Source organism: Miscanthus floridulus, chromosome 2 (genome assembly GCF_019320115.1).
Source record: "Miscanthus floridulus cultivar M001 chromosome 2, ASM1932011v1, whole genome shotgun sequence".
Lineage (NCBI taxonomy): Eukaryota > Viridiplantae > Streptophyta > Magnoliopsida > Poales > Poaceae > Miscanthus > Miscanthus floridulus.
In genome coordinates, this window is record NC_089581.1 from 174,546,020 (window position 1) to 174,566,867 (window position 20,848).

Consider the following 20,848-nt stretch of genomic DNA (forward strand, 5'->3'; position numbering starts at 1 on the left):
CGATGCCGTGCACTGGTATGTGCTCACCGCCCTGCCAACGTGCTGGCCTCCCGCAGCGGACGACGTTGTGCGCTGCCACGCTGGCCGCCTGCCGTCGCGGAGCCGCGATGCCGCGCTCGCGCGAGTGGAACCAGTGGAACGTCACTTGCGCCACGTGCCGCACGTCCGTCGGTCACCCGATCTCCATTATCTCGTCACCGTCGTCACCACGCGGACAAAAGCGCGGCGGAAGCGGACGACGTCGAGCGTGGAACACGGTTCCGTCCGCACAATGGCAATTAAGGAGCAAATTACTATGTAAATTGATGGCAGTGAAGGGAACAAAGCCCACAAATGTAACGGTAATGGCAACAAAGGAATAAAAAATTACAAATCGATGGCAGTTAAGGAATGCTATAATTTTTAGGGTTATTTTGATCGGTGCCATTATAATTTTTTAACTTCTGAGATACACAACTACAAATTAACTATTCGAAGTCTTACCATTATAATTTTTCTATTGTCTGAAATATGCCACTTTATAATTTTTAATGGCAACCAAGGAAGTATTATAATTTTTTATGGCAATGAGCAAATTTTCTCAATAATCAACCAACCGGTCGGCAAAGATTCTGCTTGTGAGCGAACCTTCAACAGTTCACGGCAAACAAAGAGTTTTTGGCCAAATTTGTCAGAGACGACGATGTCGCGCCATTAGCTGCGGAAACGACGGGAAACCTAGGTCAGCGCTATTCTGTGATCCATATAGTAGGGATTAGTAGGTGCTACTCTCTCCGTTCTAAATTATGAGTCATTATAACTTTTTGAAGTCAAAATATCTAAGTTTTATCAAATTTATATAATAAAATAAAATAATAACATTTATGAAATCAAATAAGTATCATGGGATTCTTCATTAATTATATTTTCATAATCTACCTATTGGTTGTCATAAATTTTTATAATTCTCTTTATAATTTTTTTATCAAACTTAAAATGCTGACTCTCACAAAAGTTGAAATGACTTATAATTTAAGATGGAGGGAGTACAATACAATACCCCCTCCTTAGCTACACGTATGTACTCCCTCCGATCTGGTTTATAAGCTACTCGTGTACATCAGGAGTAAAACTTTATAATCTTTGACTAATAATTTGTCTGACAACTTTTAACTATTCATTCAAAAATTTACTATTATATTTGTAATCAAATATACTATGCAATAATCATGAAAAATCTAATATAGAATAAATGAATGTCAAAGTGTGAAACCCTCCCAATTTGCCGGGCCTATTTGGCCATTATGACCAAATGGACCAAAAGCTTCGTTCCTACTGGGTACGCCCTCCCAAATTATAGTCCGTTCTACCACTCGTCCATTTCTTGTTGTATCTTGTCAATTTATTGTCGAGGAGTAACTTATTTCTCTTTACAACTTTTGCTTTCCAAAAATAACACTAGTTTAAAATGTATAGTCCGTCTCTGTTTCTCAAACCAGAAAAGGTCACAAAAAGAGTAAAGAGAACATGAATTGACCGATGTATCGATCTGTGCCACCTTGATCCGTACCGCAAGTTGGGAATGCATTAACTTATGCTTAAACTACATACAGCTAATTATGGTCCTGTACTTTTGTTGTTGGGCCACAGGCAAACAAGTATTACTGCCACATGGACATGGTAGCCTGCAGTCAGCCAGAATAATCCAACGCTTAAATACATTCGTACACCTGTCCTCACCAAATTTTACGGCTTAGCCTACGAACAGCAGTGATTCCAGCACCTGTGCTGCAATTCTCTTTAAGATGCATTGCGTGTACAGTACTTACATGGTGGAGTGCTACAGCTCGGCAGAACTTTGTCTCATTGTCTCATTGCACGAGATGAATTGCAGCTACCCGATTGCCTGACCTGACACAGAATCGTGCATCTTTCTGCCAGTCCAATAGGAAGCGAGAGCATGGTGATCTAGCAGAAGAAATCAACTGCACCAGGAAGAATTGAAAATTTGGATGGCAGAAAGCCGAAATGCTCTCCATCAGATTGCACAAAGATGCCGCCGCTAGCCGTCACCTCTGCTACTTCAATTGATTGAACCCTGCAAAAGCAATGTTATCGCTTTGATGAAGATGGATTGGTTGCTACTAAGGATAAATAGAACAGCCCATTTGTGCTGGTCTTTATTTTAAAAAGCTTCAAAGTTCAAGCCACTAAGAACCCAATTCCAAACGAAAGCAATTCAGCTTGCAATTCCCTCAACAATTTAGACCTCCAGCATATTTTTCTATCTAGTTTTACTGTAAACAGATTGTATTTTCATTGTGCCATAAACTTTGTCAGATGATCTGACCTATTGGTCGCAGCATATGGCATAAACTTAGGTATGAAGTTTCAGACCACTAGAGGACATTAGCGCATGAAGCCAGAAGGCATTGTACTCTTGACTCTTCGCATTTCAAGAACACAATAATCAGAATTCAGAAGTTTCAACTTTAGGTCTATGTAGCTGGGACCTCTTTAAGAAAACTATTCCACTACCTTCCTTAGCAGCATAAAAAGCAATATGCTACCTGCAGTACCATTTTGTGTGTCTCTAATTTCTTTACCTAATTAAAGACATATAAAGAAGGGCGGGCCTGGTGCAAGCGGTGTCTTACCGCCTGTGACCGGAAGGTCCCGGGTTCGAGTCACGGTCTCCTTGCATTGCACAGGCGAGGGTAAGGCTTGCCACTAACACCCTTCCTCAGACCTCACACAGAGCGGGAGCTCTCTGCACTGGGTACGCCCTTTAATTAAAGACATAAAGTGGCACTGCAGATAGCATATTGCTTCTTAAAGAAGACACTGGATCATTTAGTTCGCTATGCCTCCTTTCTCAAAGGAAAGAACCTTCATGATGATATTCAAGGTTTATGCAGTTGTTTACCTCATTGACGAAACACCATTCACTGATAGATGTGTGCCTCCATAGAGCCTGTGTAGCTTCAGAAGAAAGTCGTACCATTTGAAATCTTGAAGAATAACAACCTATAAAGAACCACATGGATTAAAAATGACGACAATGTCCTAATATACACTAAATAGAATTTTTAAAATAAATGCCGATCATGTAGTTACCTCAAGGTTGCCACTAAATGGATCAGCTGTTGGAGTTATCTTCATACCACCACCAAAGTACTTGGCATTCCCTATGCACAGGGCAGTGACTTTATGGACGGTTCTCCATTCTCCCCCATTTACCTATCATGTGCAGTTGCAGAATTAGAATGAGCAAAAGAACACATGAAAGCATGCAACTCCTCTTCCAAAACAAACCTAGGTCAAACCTCACCTTTATTCTCATATCATGATTATTATGTCCCCAAAAGCCTCTTAAAGCTCCAAATACATAGCATAAGTTGCCAAATCTCTTGTACATAGAAGCAAAATAGCCTGCCTTAGCACTCCTGCAGGTATCATTTTTCTTCTCTTCAAATCGTCCACTGAAGTAAATATTTCATATTGCTATGTTTAACTTACAAATGGATATCAGCAACATTAACAAAGAAGTGTGGTTCCCTGTTTGGACCCTCCATCATGCCTATGTCTACTTTTGATTTTACTCCTGCAAAAAAGATTCATTTGTGATCTCAGATGTAGAATTCATCAAGTAAACAAGTGTCATACAACAAATGACATAAAAGATATACAGTGGATTAGAGAAGTCATAATTTCCACAAGACAATGACGCTGCTAAAGACCTGGCGCCCTCTTCTCAAGCCTAAATCGATGGACGTGACGGAACATATGCTCGATAAAATCTCCAATAGCTAGCTTTAAGATAGCGCTCGGATGTTTTGAGTGGCTTTGCCGAACTCTGTTCGTTTTGTTTACTGGGTAGTTGAAGGAGTAGTAGATGTACTAGACTTGTTGCTTGCTCAGATCGTGCTTGAAATTTGTAAGTTGTACTCCCCAGCACTGGATCATTGGTCTTTACTCTTTGTTAAGCTTTCTAATAAAACTTGATGGATGCCTTTGATCTGAAGTAAGTTTATCATTTCTCTTAAACTAAGAATACATCTTTTTTTTTTTAAAAGCACCAGCAAGAAATTTGCTGTGCATGTATTAATAGAGTAGAAGAAAAGTACAACAGAACCTTTACAGAAAAACAAAAACAGATAACTACCCTCACAAAGAGTCACAACCACCACAGAAACACTGCAGGCGAAATAAACCCGTGGCTACCGTTGTCGGGCCACCACAACAACGACCGCAGGAAGACGCCTTTAGCTGGCTATCGCTGCCGAAGCACTCCTGGTCAGTGGCAAGCGCGAGCAGGTGCCTCCGCGCCGGTCTTACAACATCAGTAATACAAGATCCGCAATATTGAACCTGAATTGCTTGGTTCTGTTTAAAGCATAGTATGTACTACTGAGTACTTTGATAGGAAAAAAGGCATGCATGTTCGAGAAAAAAAACATTTAAAGATACACATAGCACTTCGAACACAATAAAAGAAGAAAGTATCAAGAAAGAAACCTCTCACAATTCGATCAATCGCGTCACGAGGATCATTTGTCCTAGTAAAAAGAAACAACAATAGAATTTTACAAAAAATAACGGTTAACAAATAACCGAGTCATATGTAGATCATGCGGGAAAGGAAACAAATATACCAGCCAAATGTCCGAGCAAAATCTGAGCCGGTTCCAAGTGGAATGAGCTGTCAGAGGACAACAATGTACTTCACTACTAAACAAACCCCAGTGTATAGAAGAAACAATTCAGAACATTTTTATAGTTTAAGTATCTAATCTAAAAGCTAAAAGGGTGTATGGATACTCACACCAAGCGCCGTTGAATGGTCAGGCCCTGGATCCAGAGCACGCACTGGACTTCCTTTCCAAAAGAAACCGTTGACCACCTACATATTCAAAATAACATCCTCAACTCTATAACTGTATCTCAATATATCAATCACTGTTTATAGCATGGTTGTGCAAATATTGTGCAACCAAAGTACCTCATGAAGGGTACCATCACCTCCAACAGCGATCACGGCATCAGCCCCATCCTTTATAGCCTACAGAAGTACACCAGCACTAGTGCTTAGAGTACACAGTCACCAATTGGAACCCAGTATTTGACAAGGGAACACGCACACACCTCCCTTGTGACATCTATGGCATGGGACGGGCCCGAAGTGATGCACTCGCAAATCTGATGAGCCAATACCAACAAATGGAAACATTCTGTGAGATGAGAGTGAGACCGTCTAACTACCGCCGGATTCGAGACCACGCGCGGGTTTCACGTGGCAACTACAAATCCCAGAGTGGAAGAACTTATCAGCTAGCGATCTGAAAGTTATGCACAACGACGGCTCACGTTGCACTGATCGGCGAGGCGGGTGCGGAGGAGCGGCAGCAACTGCTTCCACTGCTTTCCCGTGCGGCCATTGGCGCCTGCGCCGCGGAGTAGCCGCGAAGAGAACGGCGTTTAGCGCGCAGATTCGCAAGGGTACTATCCGGAGCGGAGGCGAAGAGGGGGCAGAGATGCGGGAGCGTACCGGAGGGATTGACGACGAAAACGAAGTCGCCGCGCCGGCGGCAGGAGGCGGCGACGCGGTCGGAGCTGAGGCCAACGGCGCTGGGCTGGGAGTGCGAGTGCGAGGAGGCACGCGGGAGGATCAGCGACGTCCTCGGCGTCGCGGGCGCAGCCATGGCGTCTCAGCTTATTACCCCGATTCCCGACTTTAGACTCTGGAAGTCTGGACGGAGAAGCCGATAAGGCGTGAAACTGCGCCGCCTACTGCCTCCAATTACGCCATGTGCACGACGAAGCAGACTTTGCACAATCACGTGTCCCCTGGCTGTGCTGAACCGCTGATTCATGTGCAGCAAGCAGTATGTTTAGTTGTTTGTTTACACATGAATTTAATCCGGCACGCCTATAACCGTGCATTTGCCATGTTGATGCTAACTTTCAGAACTGAGACGAAGATTTCTCTTCTTTAAATGCGTTTATTTAATATTAAGAGTTGCTATATTTTAGGCAACTGAATTACCAAACAACAATTTTTAACAATTCAAAAGACAACTCATAATTTTTTTTCTATATATAGTCAAATCAAACAATGACAAAATTACATGTTGCCCAAAAAAATCAGGCATGTAAAATAAAGTGTCTAATATTAATTGGAAAAGACATGGGATTTGGTAGACGATCAGTCGATGTCGAGACGTGTGCAATATAATTTGCGAGCGATACGTAGCACAATAAGTCCAATTTATAGTTTTGCAGTTTGTACATATCATGCAAAACAGATAAGCCACAGATACATCGAATGGCACACAGATTAGCAACTCTGCACCTCACGAAATTTTGCAAAATTTTACCTCCGCATGTGCGGATGGGTTTGCCTCCTTATCTATACTAATACTACAAGCTCAATGTGCTCCTACATCTGTTAGGAACCTCGAGCAACAACAAATATGAGCTCTCGACACCAACAACGCAATGCGCATCGCTACCCAAAGAATTCATATTTGCTTGGCTTTCATGACACGAGATGAACTTTCTTGCCGTCCACATTGAATTTCCTGCTTCCTTGAAGCTGCAGAACACAACGAGATGAAACTGAAATCAACACAAAGACATGATAGCTGTATGCAACGCCTCATGTGTAAAATACAGCCCATCGGCAAATGACTACTCAACCAAAATAAGAAAGCGTATGCATTCAAAGGTACTGATGTGATGATGCATATCGATAGCTCAAGTGGGATCCCATGCCTAAATACAGTATAAAGAAAACAGGCAGAAAGACAGCAGGCTCCTTCCCATCTGCTGATAAAGTTACCGATGTGATGATGCATACCTTTTTCTTCAGAAACAACAGAGCTTCGCGTCTACATGAGAAGCTGGAGAATACAGCATTTGAATGTTCCTCAACGGCTACCTTAAGATCCTTCAATTTCATTGACTGAGATGGGGCCTGAAAAGAACAAGAGTCGGTAACCATCATATACCAGAGAACAGCAAATGAAACACTCAGCATATAGTATATAGAGACTATACCTGACGAAGTATTCTTTTGCAAAGTTTCTTGACCTTGGTTTTGGGTCTAGCATCCACAAACAATTCTTTTTCTGCATTCCTGTCTGTGTCTATTGATTCAGAAGCACTGGCAGGTTCTTCCTCATCGTCATTCTCTTCGACTTCTGAATATTCATTGGACTGGGCTGAATTATCATCATCACTATCAACAAACGAAGTTTTGTTTCCCTTCCAACGTTGGCCAGCAACTTTCATTGGCAGGCCTTTGATGCCAAGACCCTGCTTTCCAGAAGTAGCTTTATCCTGCAGCAAATTACAGACCGTTGGATATATTAAGAATTTTGGTAGATTTATTTGTTCATAAGAACATGTAGATGTATGTTTTGTAATCTGTATATATTATTTATTTTGTTTGTATGAACAGGTATGTTATGCAATAATGCACACAATTATCACTGAAAAGAATTGTAGTTGAAAGACTAAAACTACATCTAGAGTACATTGAGCATTGTCAACATCATATCTCGGAAAACAAAAGGTAGAAATAGCATGCTCACTGTTAATCTTGGGAAATCAGTGTACAGTGCATCATACAAACCTGAACAAGATTCTACAAATTTTCTTGATCTTCCTCCGCAAATGTCTGGTGGACATTAGTGGGATCTTTTCGTAAAGATTTGTTTTTACGGGATTTTGCTCCTAGAAACCCTCCTGATACAGATCCAAATTTGTGCCCCCACCAGTTCACATCATCAGCTTGGGATACTGAAAGCAGAGAGTTAACAGAGTTACTAAAAACTCAGATGCAGAATTGTAGACACATTAGAGAAGAAACAAATGAATGCATTTGGTTTATTGTTCAGTAGCGCAATAACACAGCCCAGATGCAGACACAGACTCTTCCTAACAAGGATGAGACTACAGTATATAGTAATAAAACTTAAATAACTGATATCATTATTATGCTGAGCAGATGATCCATTTTTTGTAGCGGGAAAGGATTTGTTTTAGCCTGATAGTTGTACTTGTATTTCTGGTTACAAAAATGATCAAATAACCAACCTGATTTCATTTCAAGCACTCTGATTTCAATAGCTAATGAGCGGACCCTGGCAAGTTTAGAGCATTATTTTTTAAAATCTTACAAAGTAGTCCAAAAACATCCTATTCTGGTAACATAAGGAAACTCAGATCAATATAATAAGGAATTAAAAGGCCAAAAGCTCAGGCAATACTGAAGGCAGGGCAAAAAAACACACAACAAACTACTGACCTGCATCCGGGCAGATGATGGGATCAGGTTCATCCAAGCATGTCGGTTCAAGTTTCTGATCCACTTGGGAATTATCTTCACTTTTGCGTACCTGTGCCAGGACAGGTTGCTTTAGATGTCTGAACAAGGCCAATTATTAACACAACTTGTACCTTACATAATTCAAATGCATCCAGTGCTTTCCAGCAGACTAGTACTTAACACCAGTAGAACATCTCAAAAAAAAAAAAGGGCGTACCCAGTGCAGAGAGCTCCCGCTCTGTGCGGGGTCTGGGGAAAGGTGTCAGTGGCAAGCCTTACCCTCGCCTGTGCAATACGAGGAGACCGCGACTCGAACCCGGGACCTTCCGGTCACAAACGGTAAGACTCTACCGCTTACACCAGGCCCGCCCTTCAGAACATCTCAAAAAGTTCCTTAAAAAAAAACACCCGCTGCTGCCCAGCCAACCGCAGAAGGCCCCCAGCCTACCACTGCTGCCACCCAGGCAGCCCCCTGCCCCCCAGGCAGCTACAGACAGCCCCCAGCCGGGTAAGGCGCCGGCAACGGCAGCCAGAGGAAAAACAGGGGGAATGCACGCACATATCTGGGAGTTGGAGGGGAGATTTAACAAGTGGTTATCTTCACAGATTTCAGATACAAAACTGTTGGAGAGCCACTTTTTTTTCTTTTTGCCAAAAAAAAAACAATTAGGGAGGTGTTTAAAGGAGCTCTTGGAGATGCTCTTAACAAATTAGAGTTAGTAAAACATACACACGTTGTATACACTGTGTCACTGTGCAAGAAACAATTGCTCATTAATGATAGCCAGTTTATTTAAAAGAAACAAACACAGATAAAAGAAAATCCCTTACGAGTATTCCTTGAAGATCCGTTGCTGAATAAGAGCTCACACTTTTCCCTCTCTCTCTTTTCTTGTATCTGAGAAAAAGAAGTTATCACTTACAGGAAATGAATAAAATAAGTTGATGAATCCAAATAAAATTAGGTCCAAACCAACCTTCCTTGAGGGCGAGTAATTTTAGTAACTTCATCTTTTGCTCATTTGTCTTTCTTTGGTGTGACATCAGGCGAATCACTTTTTACAGCTGCAACCTCTGAAAAAAGGAAAAAGATGGGTAAAATTATTAAGAACAATTACAAAACAAGAATACAAAACTAATGTGCAAAGTATACCTTCTTGAATAGGGTTAGCTGATTGCTGCTTTTGCAGAGAAAAACAACGACTTCTTCGGTGCAACTGAAAGGTAATCTTTTACTTGCCGTACCACTTTCAGTTTCTTCAATATGTTGTCAAATTGGGTGGTATCATATACCCATTTGTTACGAGGGCTATCATCACCAACACCTGCATACAAAATCAGAGTCATGCATCAGCAAACTCAGCTGCGGCCATTTAAGTTCTCTAATCAGAAAGTATTGAAACCCAGGAATTCTAGAAGAGAGAGTGGACCTAGTGTGTCCTGCTTGTTTTTCACTCTAACATGACCCTTTATGCCCTGCTTGTCTTTGCCAAGTCCTTCACCTTCTTCCCATCCCTAAAACAGTATTTATCATAGTATAGGGTGAGTGAGTGTATATCATTGTAGAATGAGCAAGTATACCAAACATAATTGCACATAAAGTCAGCAAAACTTGGAGAAGCAAGCAATTTACAGAAACTGCAGTTCATTCGTTCATGTATGTTGTTGTCTCAGCAGTTCCAAAAAATCAGAACAAGTTCATTCGCAAGAGACACCAACTACAGCATAATTCACGCCTCTCCATTATTTTGATTCACATTAATTCTCATCATGTGACAAAAATGTTATTGCTTCTATTTAAGTCGCAATAACTTGACGGCTAAAGCTGGTAAATATGATTGCCTTAATCCGCGTGTCAAATTTTCCCAGCTCATAGAACACTCAGTTTTTTCAACCAACAACACAAAAAAAGAAGCGCGAGGACACTACTGGTCGGATCATGTACCATTTGCTTCAGGAAAAAGTCTACTTAACCCCCCACCTTTCATACATGGTCTACTTCACCCCCCAACTATGAAACCGTCTGTTTTACCCCCTGAATTTTTCAAAACCGTCTATTTTACCCCCGGCGGTTCTGGCAACAGGGTTGCTACAGTAACATCATGTTTGCTACAGTAACAACGGGCTGCTACAGTAATAGTTGGGTTCGAATTTCCCCGGTGAATTTTTGAAAAATCATAGTAAATCATAGAAAAATCATAAAATAAAAAATCTTATTTCGTTGTACTCCACATGAGTAGATCTACATAGTGAATATATAATACGGTATGCTTTAGTACAAATTTTTTTACTGTAGCCTTAGATTAATTGGAAAATTTAATTTTGTCTGTAATTAATTGGAATAATTCATAGCTGCAGCTTCTATGGTCCAATTGTGGTGAAATTTTTATGGTATGCTAATTATTGTATGTTTGAACTATAGTAAAAATTTCGTACTCATTGGACTATGTATAACTTAGTTATAGATAAATTCTAATTAATTACAGACAAAATTAGATTTTCCAATTAATCTAAAGCTATAAAAAAATTTGTACTAAAGCATACCGTATTATATATTCACTGTGTAGATCTATTCATGTGGAGTCCAATAAAATTAGATTTTTCATTATGATTTTTCTATGATTTAATATGATTTTTTAAAAATTCACCGAATTTTTTTTTCAAACCCACCGTTGCTCTAGCAGGCCCGGTGTTACTGTAGCAAAACCGCCGCTGAAAACCGCCCAGGGGGTAAAGTAGACCAAATATGAAAGGTGGAGGGTTAAGTAGACTTTTTTCATTTGCTTCATAAGGCGGAAGGCGGCGGACTGCCGCGCGATCCCGACGTAGCATGAGGGCGCCTCAGGGGCAGCCATGGCGCCTGTTCTGCATTGGGTCGTCGCGGCTTTCACCCGCCGCCGGGCCGCCGGGTAGCAGCAGCCGCGCACTCTCTCCTGAGTTGCCCGGGGGAGGGGGCAGAGAGCGAAACCCTAGCTATGCGGGGAAGGGCGTTTTGAGGCCGTGGTTTTTACGTCGAGATTCGGGCTTGGTGGGTTGGTGAGGCTTGACTCCCGCAACTGCCCGCAACTGCCCAACGGGATAGGCCTTCTGGGCCTGGAGATGCCTATTGGTGGGCTTTTTCTAACGCTCGGCTCCGATGGGTCGTATCGGCCCCATTTATTTTGACCCCGGCGCCTCCTTCCTCCTGTGCGTCTGCTACTGCTGGTTGCCGGTGCTGATTTGATTTGCTGAACGTCGACGTCCTAACCCTGGTGACCTCCCTCACCCGCGCCGCTCTCCCTCCCCGTCGGCATACTCCTACAACGGAGGGGCTCGGCCTCCCTTGCCAAGGTAAGGATACCCTAGGGACCTTGTTTTCTCTTGCCAAATGCATATGTCATCTGAAATCTTTCGATCTAATTTGCTTCATTCAGCGCACGCAGTACGATTAGGCCACTGACATGTGAACATGACAGTATGAATTTGAGATGAGTGCGCCCCCCCACCCACCCCCCACCCCCCCTCCCAATGCTAAAATTTGGACGGGTGACACAACTTAATATAGCTAATTAGTCTTTTGTGGGCATAACCTTAGGAATAGGTTACGTTTTGAGGCATTCTAAAGTATACCATATATATAGCATAAAGTTATTAAGCTCATGTGTCTTCTAGTTCTGCCATCAATTGTGATATATGCCTAAACTGTTTGGTCATTTCTCAGGTTGTGCCTCCCAGATAACTTATCTCTTGCTGCATTGAACTGTTTTGTGCTTGGAATGTCAGCACCCAAGCCCATATCTCAGCTTATTTCCCATGTCATTCTTGATTTGGATGGCACCCTTTTAAACACAGGTGGCTGAAAACACTTATAGTTGATGTTTTTTGAAGCTTAGAGTGTGAGTGTGTACTAAATTCACTTGCCTGAGCCAACTTTGATTTTCTTGGTTGTACTAATTGGCAGGTTCCATTGTAAGTAAGGTGGTAAAAACATTTCTTGCCAAAAATGGGAAAACGTGGGATAGCAACAAAGCTCACAAGCTAGTTGGGAAGACACCTTATGAAGCTGCAGCTGTGGTTTTAGAAGACTATGGACTCCCTTACTCTACAGCAGAGTTCCTCTCAATGATTGCTCCAATGCTCAGTGAACAGTAATGCCATTGGATCTTCTATGTGCTTGTATATTTTCTTGTTGTTTGCAAAAGTTGTGCTGAAATACTATTTTAGGGGAGGGGGATTTTAGATGTATTTGACTGTATTGCTGCATCTTCTTGATAAGATCCATTTATGATTCTTTCATCATTTCTAGATGTGGATGCCTGTTTCCTTGACAGTTAGTTCTCTCCTTTTTCTTTTTTGAGTTGCTGAATATCCTTGATTTACTACACCTCATAACGCAGGTGGTGCAACATAAAACCTCTTCCAGGAGCTAATCGGCTGATAAAACATTTAAGGAGTAATGGGGTGCCTACTGCTTTAGCTTCAAACTCACCAAGATCTAACATTGTGGCCAAAATTTCCTGCCATCAAGGTATATCCGGAAAATTTGATTAGGCACTTCCTTTTTCTATCTATGCGGCGAAGTTATTTATTAGTGAATTTGTTCCTACCTTGTATAGGATGGAAGGAGTCTTTCTCTGCAATTGTTGGTGGAGACGAAGTAGAGAAGGGGAAGCCGTCCCCTGATATGTAAGATATGTCATCATCTCTCATACTCCAGATTTGCTTAATTCATCTCATTTTCTTATTTCCAATCTGCTGTTATGATGGTCTTCCAGATTTTTGGAAGCTGCAAAAAGAATGAACGCCACTCCTTCAAATTGCCTAGTAATCGAGGATTCCTTGTAAGTTTTTCCTTCTGTAACTTACTAAATAGAATGTAAGGACGTAGGGATTTCTATGTAAACAGAGTATCCTATTTCCATAGGCTCGAATGACCCCTTCTCATAATAAGAATGTGCATGATCTGGTCCGGTATGGAATGAACTTATAATCTGATGATCGAGTCGATTCCATGATTATAAGTTCATAACCCTAGCACCCATTCCCATATGCTATATATGATATACTCTTCAGAAAAAACATTATGTGCCCTCTTCCCACCTGAAACATAGGAAGGCTACTAAAACCATGTTTTGGACGTACTTGTGCAAACATGCGAGATTTTAACGAGTGACAAAAAAAATGTTTACCATGGTGCATTTTAGGGTTACAGAATGCACCGTGTTGGCAGTTGCAGTCCTACGGGAGTATCTGTATCTTTACATCTGGGTGCTGGCCTATGGTTCGATCTTGCAGCAGGGAGTGTTGGATCAATACCCAATGTTTTCTGATCGGCTTATCGTTCCTAATCGGTCTGGTACTGATTAGGACGATCAGGACGATTAATCGACCTCTGATCGGTCTAATCGTCCATATAATCGTCCAGCATATAGCAGGACTATATAAGTATATATCATATATGTATGGTATATATATATATATATATATATATAATATACCATATACTACAAGGGTTGAAACATCTGGAGCAGCTGAGGATGCTGAACCAGCACCACCTGATGCAACTGATGAGCTTGCACCAGCACCTCCTTCAGGATTAGGCCCAGGCATGATGACTTCCACTGCAAGCTGCCACCTTCGATTTTCATCTACGCAAGTTCAGCAAAGAGCCAAAGAAACAAAGCATCAAGATTTGAGCATAGTGCAGAGGAAAGGAGATGGACAGAAATGACAGAACAAAGCCGATTTAATGACTCACCTTCAGAGGAGGAGCTCATCTTCGTGCTCCCTGGACCTGCAGCCTGCAGGTGGGGAAGAGAATAGGCGACCCTGCAGCAGAAGGGAGGAGGAAGCAGCAAGCAGCAAGGAAGATCCACGGATGGGCTACTTGGATTGGAACTGGAAGGGAGGGAGGAGGGAGTGAGATGCACGCAGCAGGGAAGAGATGGAGCTCAGCTGCACACACAGCGGGAGTGAGGAGTACTGAGGACTGAGGAGAGAAACAGTGGGGGTGAGGTATATAAGAGAAACCCTAATGGGCCTGACCCAAATAAATATAGCCCAGTAAACTGAAGTAGCCCATCTGCCTATTTAGTGCTGATCGGCAAAGAGACCTAATCGGACGATTAATCGCGAGTAATCGACGATTAATCGGACGATCAGGTTTCTGATCGCTCTGATCGAATCGGAGGGCCTAATCAAGTGCTAAGTACCGATTAATCTCGCGATTAATCACGATTAATCGGACGATCAGAAAACATTGTCAGTACCGCTGGAAGCTCATAAAATCTGGGGAGTGCAACAGCAAATCTGCATAATTTTGGCTTGCGGTGAAAACTTGATGGTGGACTGCTGATCGCCTTGCCAAGCGTGGCCTTCCTCATCCGGCTGTCTGCCCTCTTTGCGATCAAGCTGAAGAATCCATCCAACACTTCCTTGTCTCCTGTGTTTGGGCCTGCCAGGTCTGGACTGAGGTTTTTCAGAAGTTGCAATTGATCTTCTGGACGCTTCAGGCCAACACCAGTAGATTTTCAAGTTGTTGGTGTCAAGCACTAAAAAACATTGCCAAAGGATATCAGGAAAGGTCTCAATTCACTAATGATCCTAGTAAGCAGCCTGTAGTCGGATCATTTTTTCTATCTATCAATGAAACTTCAAGAAAAGAAAAAACATCCTAGTGGCATGGGAAATATGGAAGCACCGGAATGACTGTTTTTAATAGTGTGAGGTCAAATTTTATGACAATCCTACAGGTAGTGGCAGATGAGTGTGTCCTCTGGTGCTTGGCTGGAGCTAAAGATCTCCAAGACCACCTGGTCAGGGCATTTACATGAGGCGTGTGATTTTAGTTCTGGGGTAGCTGGTCACCTTTTTTTCCTGTGGCTGCCTCTCTTCTAGATTTTTAGAGCACCCTTGTATTTTCTCCTCTCTTATAGGTATTAATGAAATGATACACAAATATTTTGCGTATTCAAGAAGAAAAATACACAGTCATGCATGTCACCAGAAGAAGTAGCTGTTTATTTTCTCTTCCCTATACATGTATAGTTCTGAGCTGACATCACATGTAGCATCTGTATTTTTTCCTGATGACCGTTCCTTTTACTGGTTCAAAATATGATGTAGGATGAAGTACTTTCGTGAAGAAATTACCTCTAACACTGTAAATAATGGTTGTGCTAGGCCAGGTGTTGCAGCTGGAAAAGCTGCGGGAATGCATGTCATAGCTGTACCTTCAGTACCCAAAAAGACTGCTGAGTTCAGTTCAGCTGATGAGGTGATCGATTCCCTCCTTGACGTAAGGCCTGAGAAGTGGGGTTTGCCACCATTTAATGATTGTATGTTCCAACTCTTGAGCTTGTCTATTACTTTTGTTCATTCAGAGAACATATGTATTCTTTTAGCTTATCTATGAATAAGTTTTCTGTGCAGGGATTGAAGATACGTTACCAATAGAACCATGGTTTATCAGAGGACCTGTGATCAAAGGATTTGGCCGTGGTTCTAAAGTATTAGGAATACCAACAGGTAGGTTACATGCAGCTGTTTAGAATCTCATTTTTTGTTTCATTGAATGGGCCATTTCAGTTGCTTCCGTAACTAGCTTTTACTTTTGAACCAGTTCAGCATTTTGCCTCACTAAGAAAGTTGCTAGACAACAAGATACCAGTAGGAAATGTGCTGACACTATATGATAGACCAATGGTTTCATGCTGGTTTACAGGCCCCAATCTGTAATGGACATTATTTGGTCATACTTCTTGAATATATAGATAGCTGCCCCTTTTATGTTATGCTCCCTACGATCCATAATGTAGGTCGTTTTAGTTTTGTGCTGAGTCAAACTTCTGACTTTGACTATGTTTGTAGAAAAATCACCAACATCAAATTAGTTTAGTCAACTCCACCATGAAATATGCACATAGTGCATTTATTTATTTTTAGAAAGGACGGCAAAAGCTTTGCCGCAGATTTTATTAGACGATAGAAAAGGAAAAAGAAGGGGTGTTACAAAAAAGCATTATACAACTAGACAGCCACACTCAAAACTCAGAGAAAAGAAACCACTCGACTAAAGCTAGCAACAGAAAACGGAAAACGGGATCAAAACATTGCAAACTACTGAACAGTGGTGCTATTTATAAACTACTGAAAGCCAAGGGCCAACCGAATGACCTCAGGGCTAAGTTCGTCTGGGACAACCGTGCACCGCCTAGAGTGCAGCTTTTCATGTGGCTTCTAGTTCAAGGAAAAATCCATGCACGATCGGTGCTACACACCAAGAGAATACTGGATGATAAAACCTGTGAGGTATGTAACGAGGCCGACGAAACACCGGCGCACATAATCAACGGCTGCCCCATTGCGACTCTGCTCTGGTAGAGGCTTCATCTACCAGAAATGATGCAACTCACAACTGAATCCTTACATACCATCTCAACGACTGGAGGCATACCCACTGATGAGTTCTCTGCCTTCATAGCGCTGGGTTGCTGGCACCTGTGGAAGGCCAGGAACGGAAAAATCTTCAGACAAGAATCCACTTCTGTTGATCAGGTGCTAATAAACTGCAAGATTGCTGCAGAACAATGGAGGTTCAGACTTCCAAGAAAGAAAAAGCAAGTCACCGACGTATGGTGCCATATCTTAGAAATGGCTAGAACAAGCCAGGGCTGAAACATTGGACCATAGGCTGCTTTAATCGCTTAGGAAAATTGTAACCACCTCGGTGTTTCTATAAGCAATATCTGTACATTATGAGGCCGTTCGGAGCCATTATAATCAAATAAATCAGGTGGGGAACGCCTCCCCCCGTTGACCGTCAAAAAAAAAAAACATTGCAAACTGTCCAGACCAACTAACACCAACTGCGACTCCCGACATACAACAGAACTCATGGCTGATGCAAAGCCCTTGCTTCATGTCACATGTTCGTTGCCAATCTGTATTGTAGGATGTCATCCTTGCATAATCCAGCCACCTCTCTCGGATTTAAATTCCTTTGTTGGAAGCATACATAGTGCATTTATTAGGTATTATAGATGTTAATATGTTTTTAACAAACTTGGTCAAAATATCTACAACTTCAAATTAGTTTAATCAAATCCATCATGAAATATATGCATAATGCATTTAAATATGTTTTTAACAAATTTGGTTAAAACTAGAGAAGATTGACTTAGGACAAAACAAAAAAGACTTACGTGTTGGAAAAGGGGGAGGATTCACCAAAACGATATATATTTGCTGCTCTCATGTACCAGGTTGGGCGATGTGACATCATTCTGTTTCCTAATGGTTCGCTTTGAACTTTATTGTTCAAGAATTGTACTCGGCTGATGGTTTATGTGGCTGATAAGCCGGCTGATGCTGTTTTGTTGTGAGAGAAAAACACTGTATCATGGTTGATAAGCCGGGCTGATAAGTTCAAGCGAACAGGGCCTAATGGTTCGCTTTGAACTTTATATGTTATGCTGTCTGTTCTTAATCTGGGTCATTTTGCGTTGTATTCTACTATTCTGTAGGAGTTCATATTTGTTTATTTGATACTACTATACTCAGGTTTTCATCTAGAGCACTGATGTTTTTGTTTTTATACTGTAGCCAATTTACCCGCAGAGAACTTTGCCGACGTAGTGTCAGAGCATACATCTGGAGTATACTTTGGCTGGGCTGGACTTTCAACACGTGGTATATATAAGATGGTTATGAGCATTGGCTGGAACCCATATTTCGACAACACTGAGAAGACAGTGGTGAGTGTTCTTTACACAGTCATTCCTATGTTCATTCTATACTTTGTTCTAAATAAAAGGCTTCCATTGCAGGAACCTTGGTTGCTTCATAATTTTGATGAGGACTTCTATGGTGAGGAGTTGCGCCTTGCCATTGTTGGCTACATCAGACCCGAGGTAAGAGGGCCAAACAGATTTTATACTAGCAGCAACAACTGTTCCATGAGTTGGAATGCATGTACCTGACTTGTGGCATCCCTTTGAAATTCTTAGGCCAACTTTCCGTCGCTCGAGAGTTTGATAGAGAGGATTCACGAGGATGGAAAAATAGCAGAGAAGGCACTGGACTTGCCGATATATGCCAGGTACAAAGACTCAGAATATCTGAGAAATCCTTTGCAGCAAGGAAGTGCTAGTGATGGCAGCTAGGCTGAGCAGAATTCCAAGTGAGGCGGCCCTGCAGGGGGGCAAAAACACACTAATAACTTGATCATAAAAGAAAGCGAAACATTTTGTCTTTCACAAAAGTAGATACAATTACCCGCAACTGCAAGCGTCTCACATGCGACGAACGTATAGAGGGAAATGCATTGGTGTTGATGCAGAAACGATTGGAATCTTGTTGAGCTTAGCCAGTTGTTGCCAAGCAAAGTTTGAATGGGTCTATCAGTATGTGACTAGAGAGTTACAGTTAGACGAACCCCTTTTCATTTTTTGAGCTTAAAAGCCTTGTATGCTGTACTATACATTGTTGTAATCTCTGTTTAAAATATTATATAACAAATAGGTACAGGTCTCCCCTGCTGACCCGTTCAAAAAAAAAAACAAAGATTAGGCCTTGTTTAAATTCAGGGCGTAAAGTTTTGAGGTGTCACGTCGAGTGTCACATGAGGGTGTCGCATGGGAGTGTTCGGATACTAATAAAAAAATAAATTACAGAATATGTCAGTAATCCGCGAGACGAATTTATTAAGCCTAATTAATCCATCATTAGCATATGTGTTACCGTAGCACCACATTGTTAAATCATGTCCTAATTAGGCATAAAAGATTTGTCTCGTAAATTAGTTGCAAACTGTGCAATTAGTTATTTTTTAGTATATATTTAATACTCTATGCTTGTGTTAAAAATTCGATGGGATAAGAAGTAAACTTTAGAGGAGGAACTAACGCCTTAGCCAGTTATTGCCACTTCTCGGAAGCTGTGTTAATTGAAATTGGCACTATATGGGTGTTTCTCAAAGAGGTGATTTGGTACCCTTCAGAAGAAAAAAGGTGGGTGTTGAAAGTTGAATACTGAGATGGTCTGCAGTTGTGCACTCGTGTTGATTACCGAATTTATGCATTTGATTGTGGAAAGAATTTTGGAAGTGTAGTGATACTCGAGTCTCATTCATTTGTCATTTTAGTCTCACACACAAAACGATGACGTTAGCACTCTGCTTTCTTATGTATCTTCCCATATGGTGAAAAACAGATTATTTATATGTTTAAAAAAAGATTGTGTGATACATATAAGCAGACACTAGTATGTGGACGGTCTCCCGGAGTCACGGTGACCGGCGACATCGTGAGTCCATTCATGCTGGCACCGATGATTGCAGGTTGCACGGAGCATATAGCCGTGCAAAGCCTTCACCCTTCAGCAGCGACCTCCACACTCTCCACTCCTGTGCTTGTGGTTGTGTCCATGTCCCATCCGTCAAAGTCCAATGGGAGAGCGAGTTCGTAGTAGTAGTGACGTGTCATGTACTCATGTATAGTAGTATAGCATGAAAGGGGAGGATTTGAAGGAATGAGACCATGCATCCCGTCCAAATCAACGAAAAGTTCTCGTCCCCGATATTTCGTCCTCGTTTAGTCGTTTTGACCATGGATGATGGATCTATCTATATAGGATCAGGCCCTACAAGTGGAGAAAATTGTATATTTAGGACTTCAATCGTTGTGCTTCGCAGTTTTAGAACTTTAAACGTCGATTTCGTAAAAACAGTCATCTAATTGTTAGACTCTTGATTTTCTTGACATTATGTGTATTTTCTCCCTTTTTTAACATTCCTCCGTGTATTTGTCACCTCAATGGACCTTTTGCCATTCTGATGTTTTGCCGTGCCGCTCGTACGTACGTGACCCGTGCTGCTCGGTACTTTGCCGCTGGTACGTACGTGACCCGTGCCATGGCTGCTGGTACGTGCTCATACGTACGCCTGGACGCTCGCCGCCCCTAGGAGGTGAGATGCCGGTGTGCTAGCACCTTGGTGATGAGCGATTGACAACACGGTGTGCGTGTGACGTATTTCTCGGCAGGTTGTGGTTGTAGGTGACAGGTGGAGACAAGATACATGCGGCGACAAGTGAAGAACGAGGATAGGATGCCGTTCCGAAGAACCGTGGGGGCGGAGAAGGGCGGATCGAGGCTTGCGTTCGAGGGACAGGCGATCGTGTGGTGTACGTCTACTGTACCTGGCTACACGGTGGGAGGACGTCGAGGGAGGTTTCCAGATTACGCCACAAAATCCGGGGTTCGCTGGTTGAGCCACAAAGCCATGCATCGTACCGGGACGCTCGTGCGGCGTGCGTTGGTCGAAGATGGAAATTCTGGCGATCGCGATACGATTTCGGATGGTCGTGCGGCGACATCGCGAGGATCACATCGCGGAGATGGAGGGATCGCGGACATCGCGGAATTTGCCATAGAGGACGTAATTGGAATTTACGCCCATACGTTGGATTTATTTAGCGTAGGGGGTTATGTGAAAATAGGTCGTGCCACCCTTTGGAGATATAAATATGTGGCACCTAGGGTTGAGAAGGGGTGGAACGT

At 42.2% G+C, this 20,848-nt stretch overlaps 2 protein-coding genes and 1 pseudogene across 2 annotated transcripts; 1 reads left to right on the forward strand and 2 right to left on the reverse strand.

Annotated features, from left to right (window-relative positions):
- Positions 1 to 1,596: 1,596 nt before the first annotated feature.
- On the reverse strand, positions 1,597 to 5,788 carry LOC136540747 (sphingoid long-chain bases kinase 2, mitochondrial-like). Its single transcript, XM_066532759.1, has 12 exons — positions 5,528 to 5,788; positions 5,347 to 5,423; positions 5,125 to 5,178; positions 4,982 to 5,041; positions 4,805 to 4,882; positions 4,635 to 4,681; positions 4,498 to 4,538; positions 3,499 to 3,583; positions 3,311 to 3,425; positions 3,097 to 3,219; positions 2,906 to 3,006; positions 1,597 to 2,077 (listed from the first exon to the last, which is right to left on the reverse strand). Exons 1-12 carry the CDS (start codon positions 5,679 to 5,681, stop codon positions 1,948 to 1,950), a joined length of 1,065 nt encoding a protein of 354 aa, XP_066388856.1. The 5' UTR covers positions 5,682 to 5,788; the 3' UTR covers positions 1,597 to 1,947.
- A 552-nt stretch (positions 5,789 to 6,340) lies between these two features.
- LOC136537484 (G-patch domain-containing protein 1-like) lies at positions 6,341 to 11,166 on the reverse strand (annotated as a pseudogene).
- A 314-nt stretch (positions 11,167 to 11,480) lies between these two features.
- On the forward strand, positions 11,481 to 18,823 carry LOC136540748 (bifunctional riboflavin kinase/FMN phosphatase-like). Its single transcript, XM_066532760.1, has 11 exons — positions 11,481 to 11,641; positions 12,012 to 12,142; positions 12,252 to 12,438; positions 12,688 to 12,818; positions 12,907 to 12,976; positions 13,066 to 13,131; positions 15,473 to 15,627; positions 15,722 to 15,817; positions 17,894 to 18,045; positions 18,118 to 18,201; positions 18,298 to 18,823. The coding sequence occupies exons 2-11, from the start codon at positions 12,067 to 12,069 to the stop codon at positions 18,451 to 18,453; spliced, it is 1,173 nt and encodes a 390-aa protein (XP_066388857.1). The 5' UTR covers positions 11,481 to 11,641; positions 12,012 to 12,066; the 3' UTR covers positions 18,454 to 18,823.
- Positions 18,824 to 20,848: the final 2,025 nt, after the last annotated feature.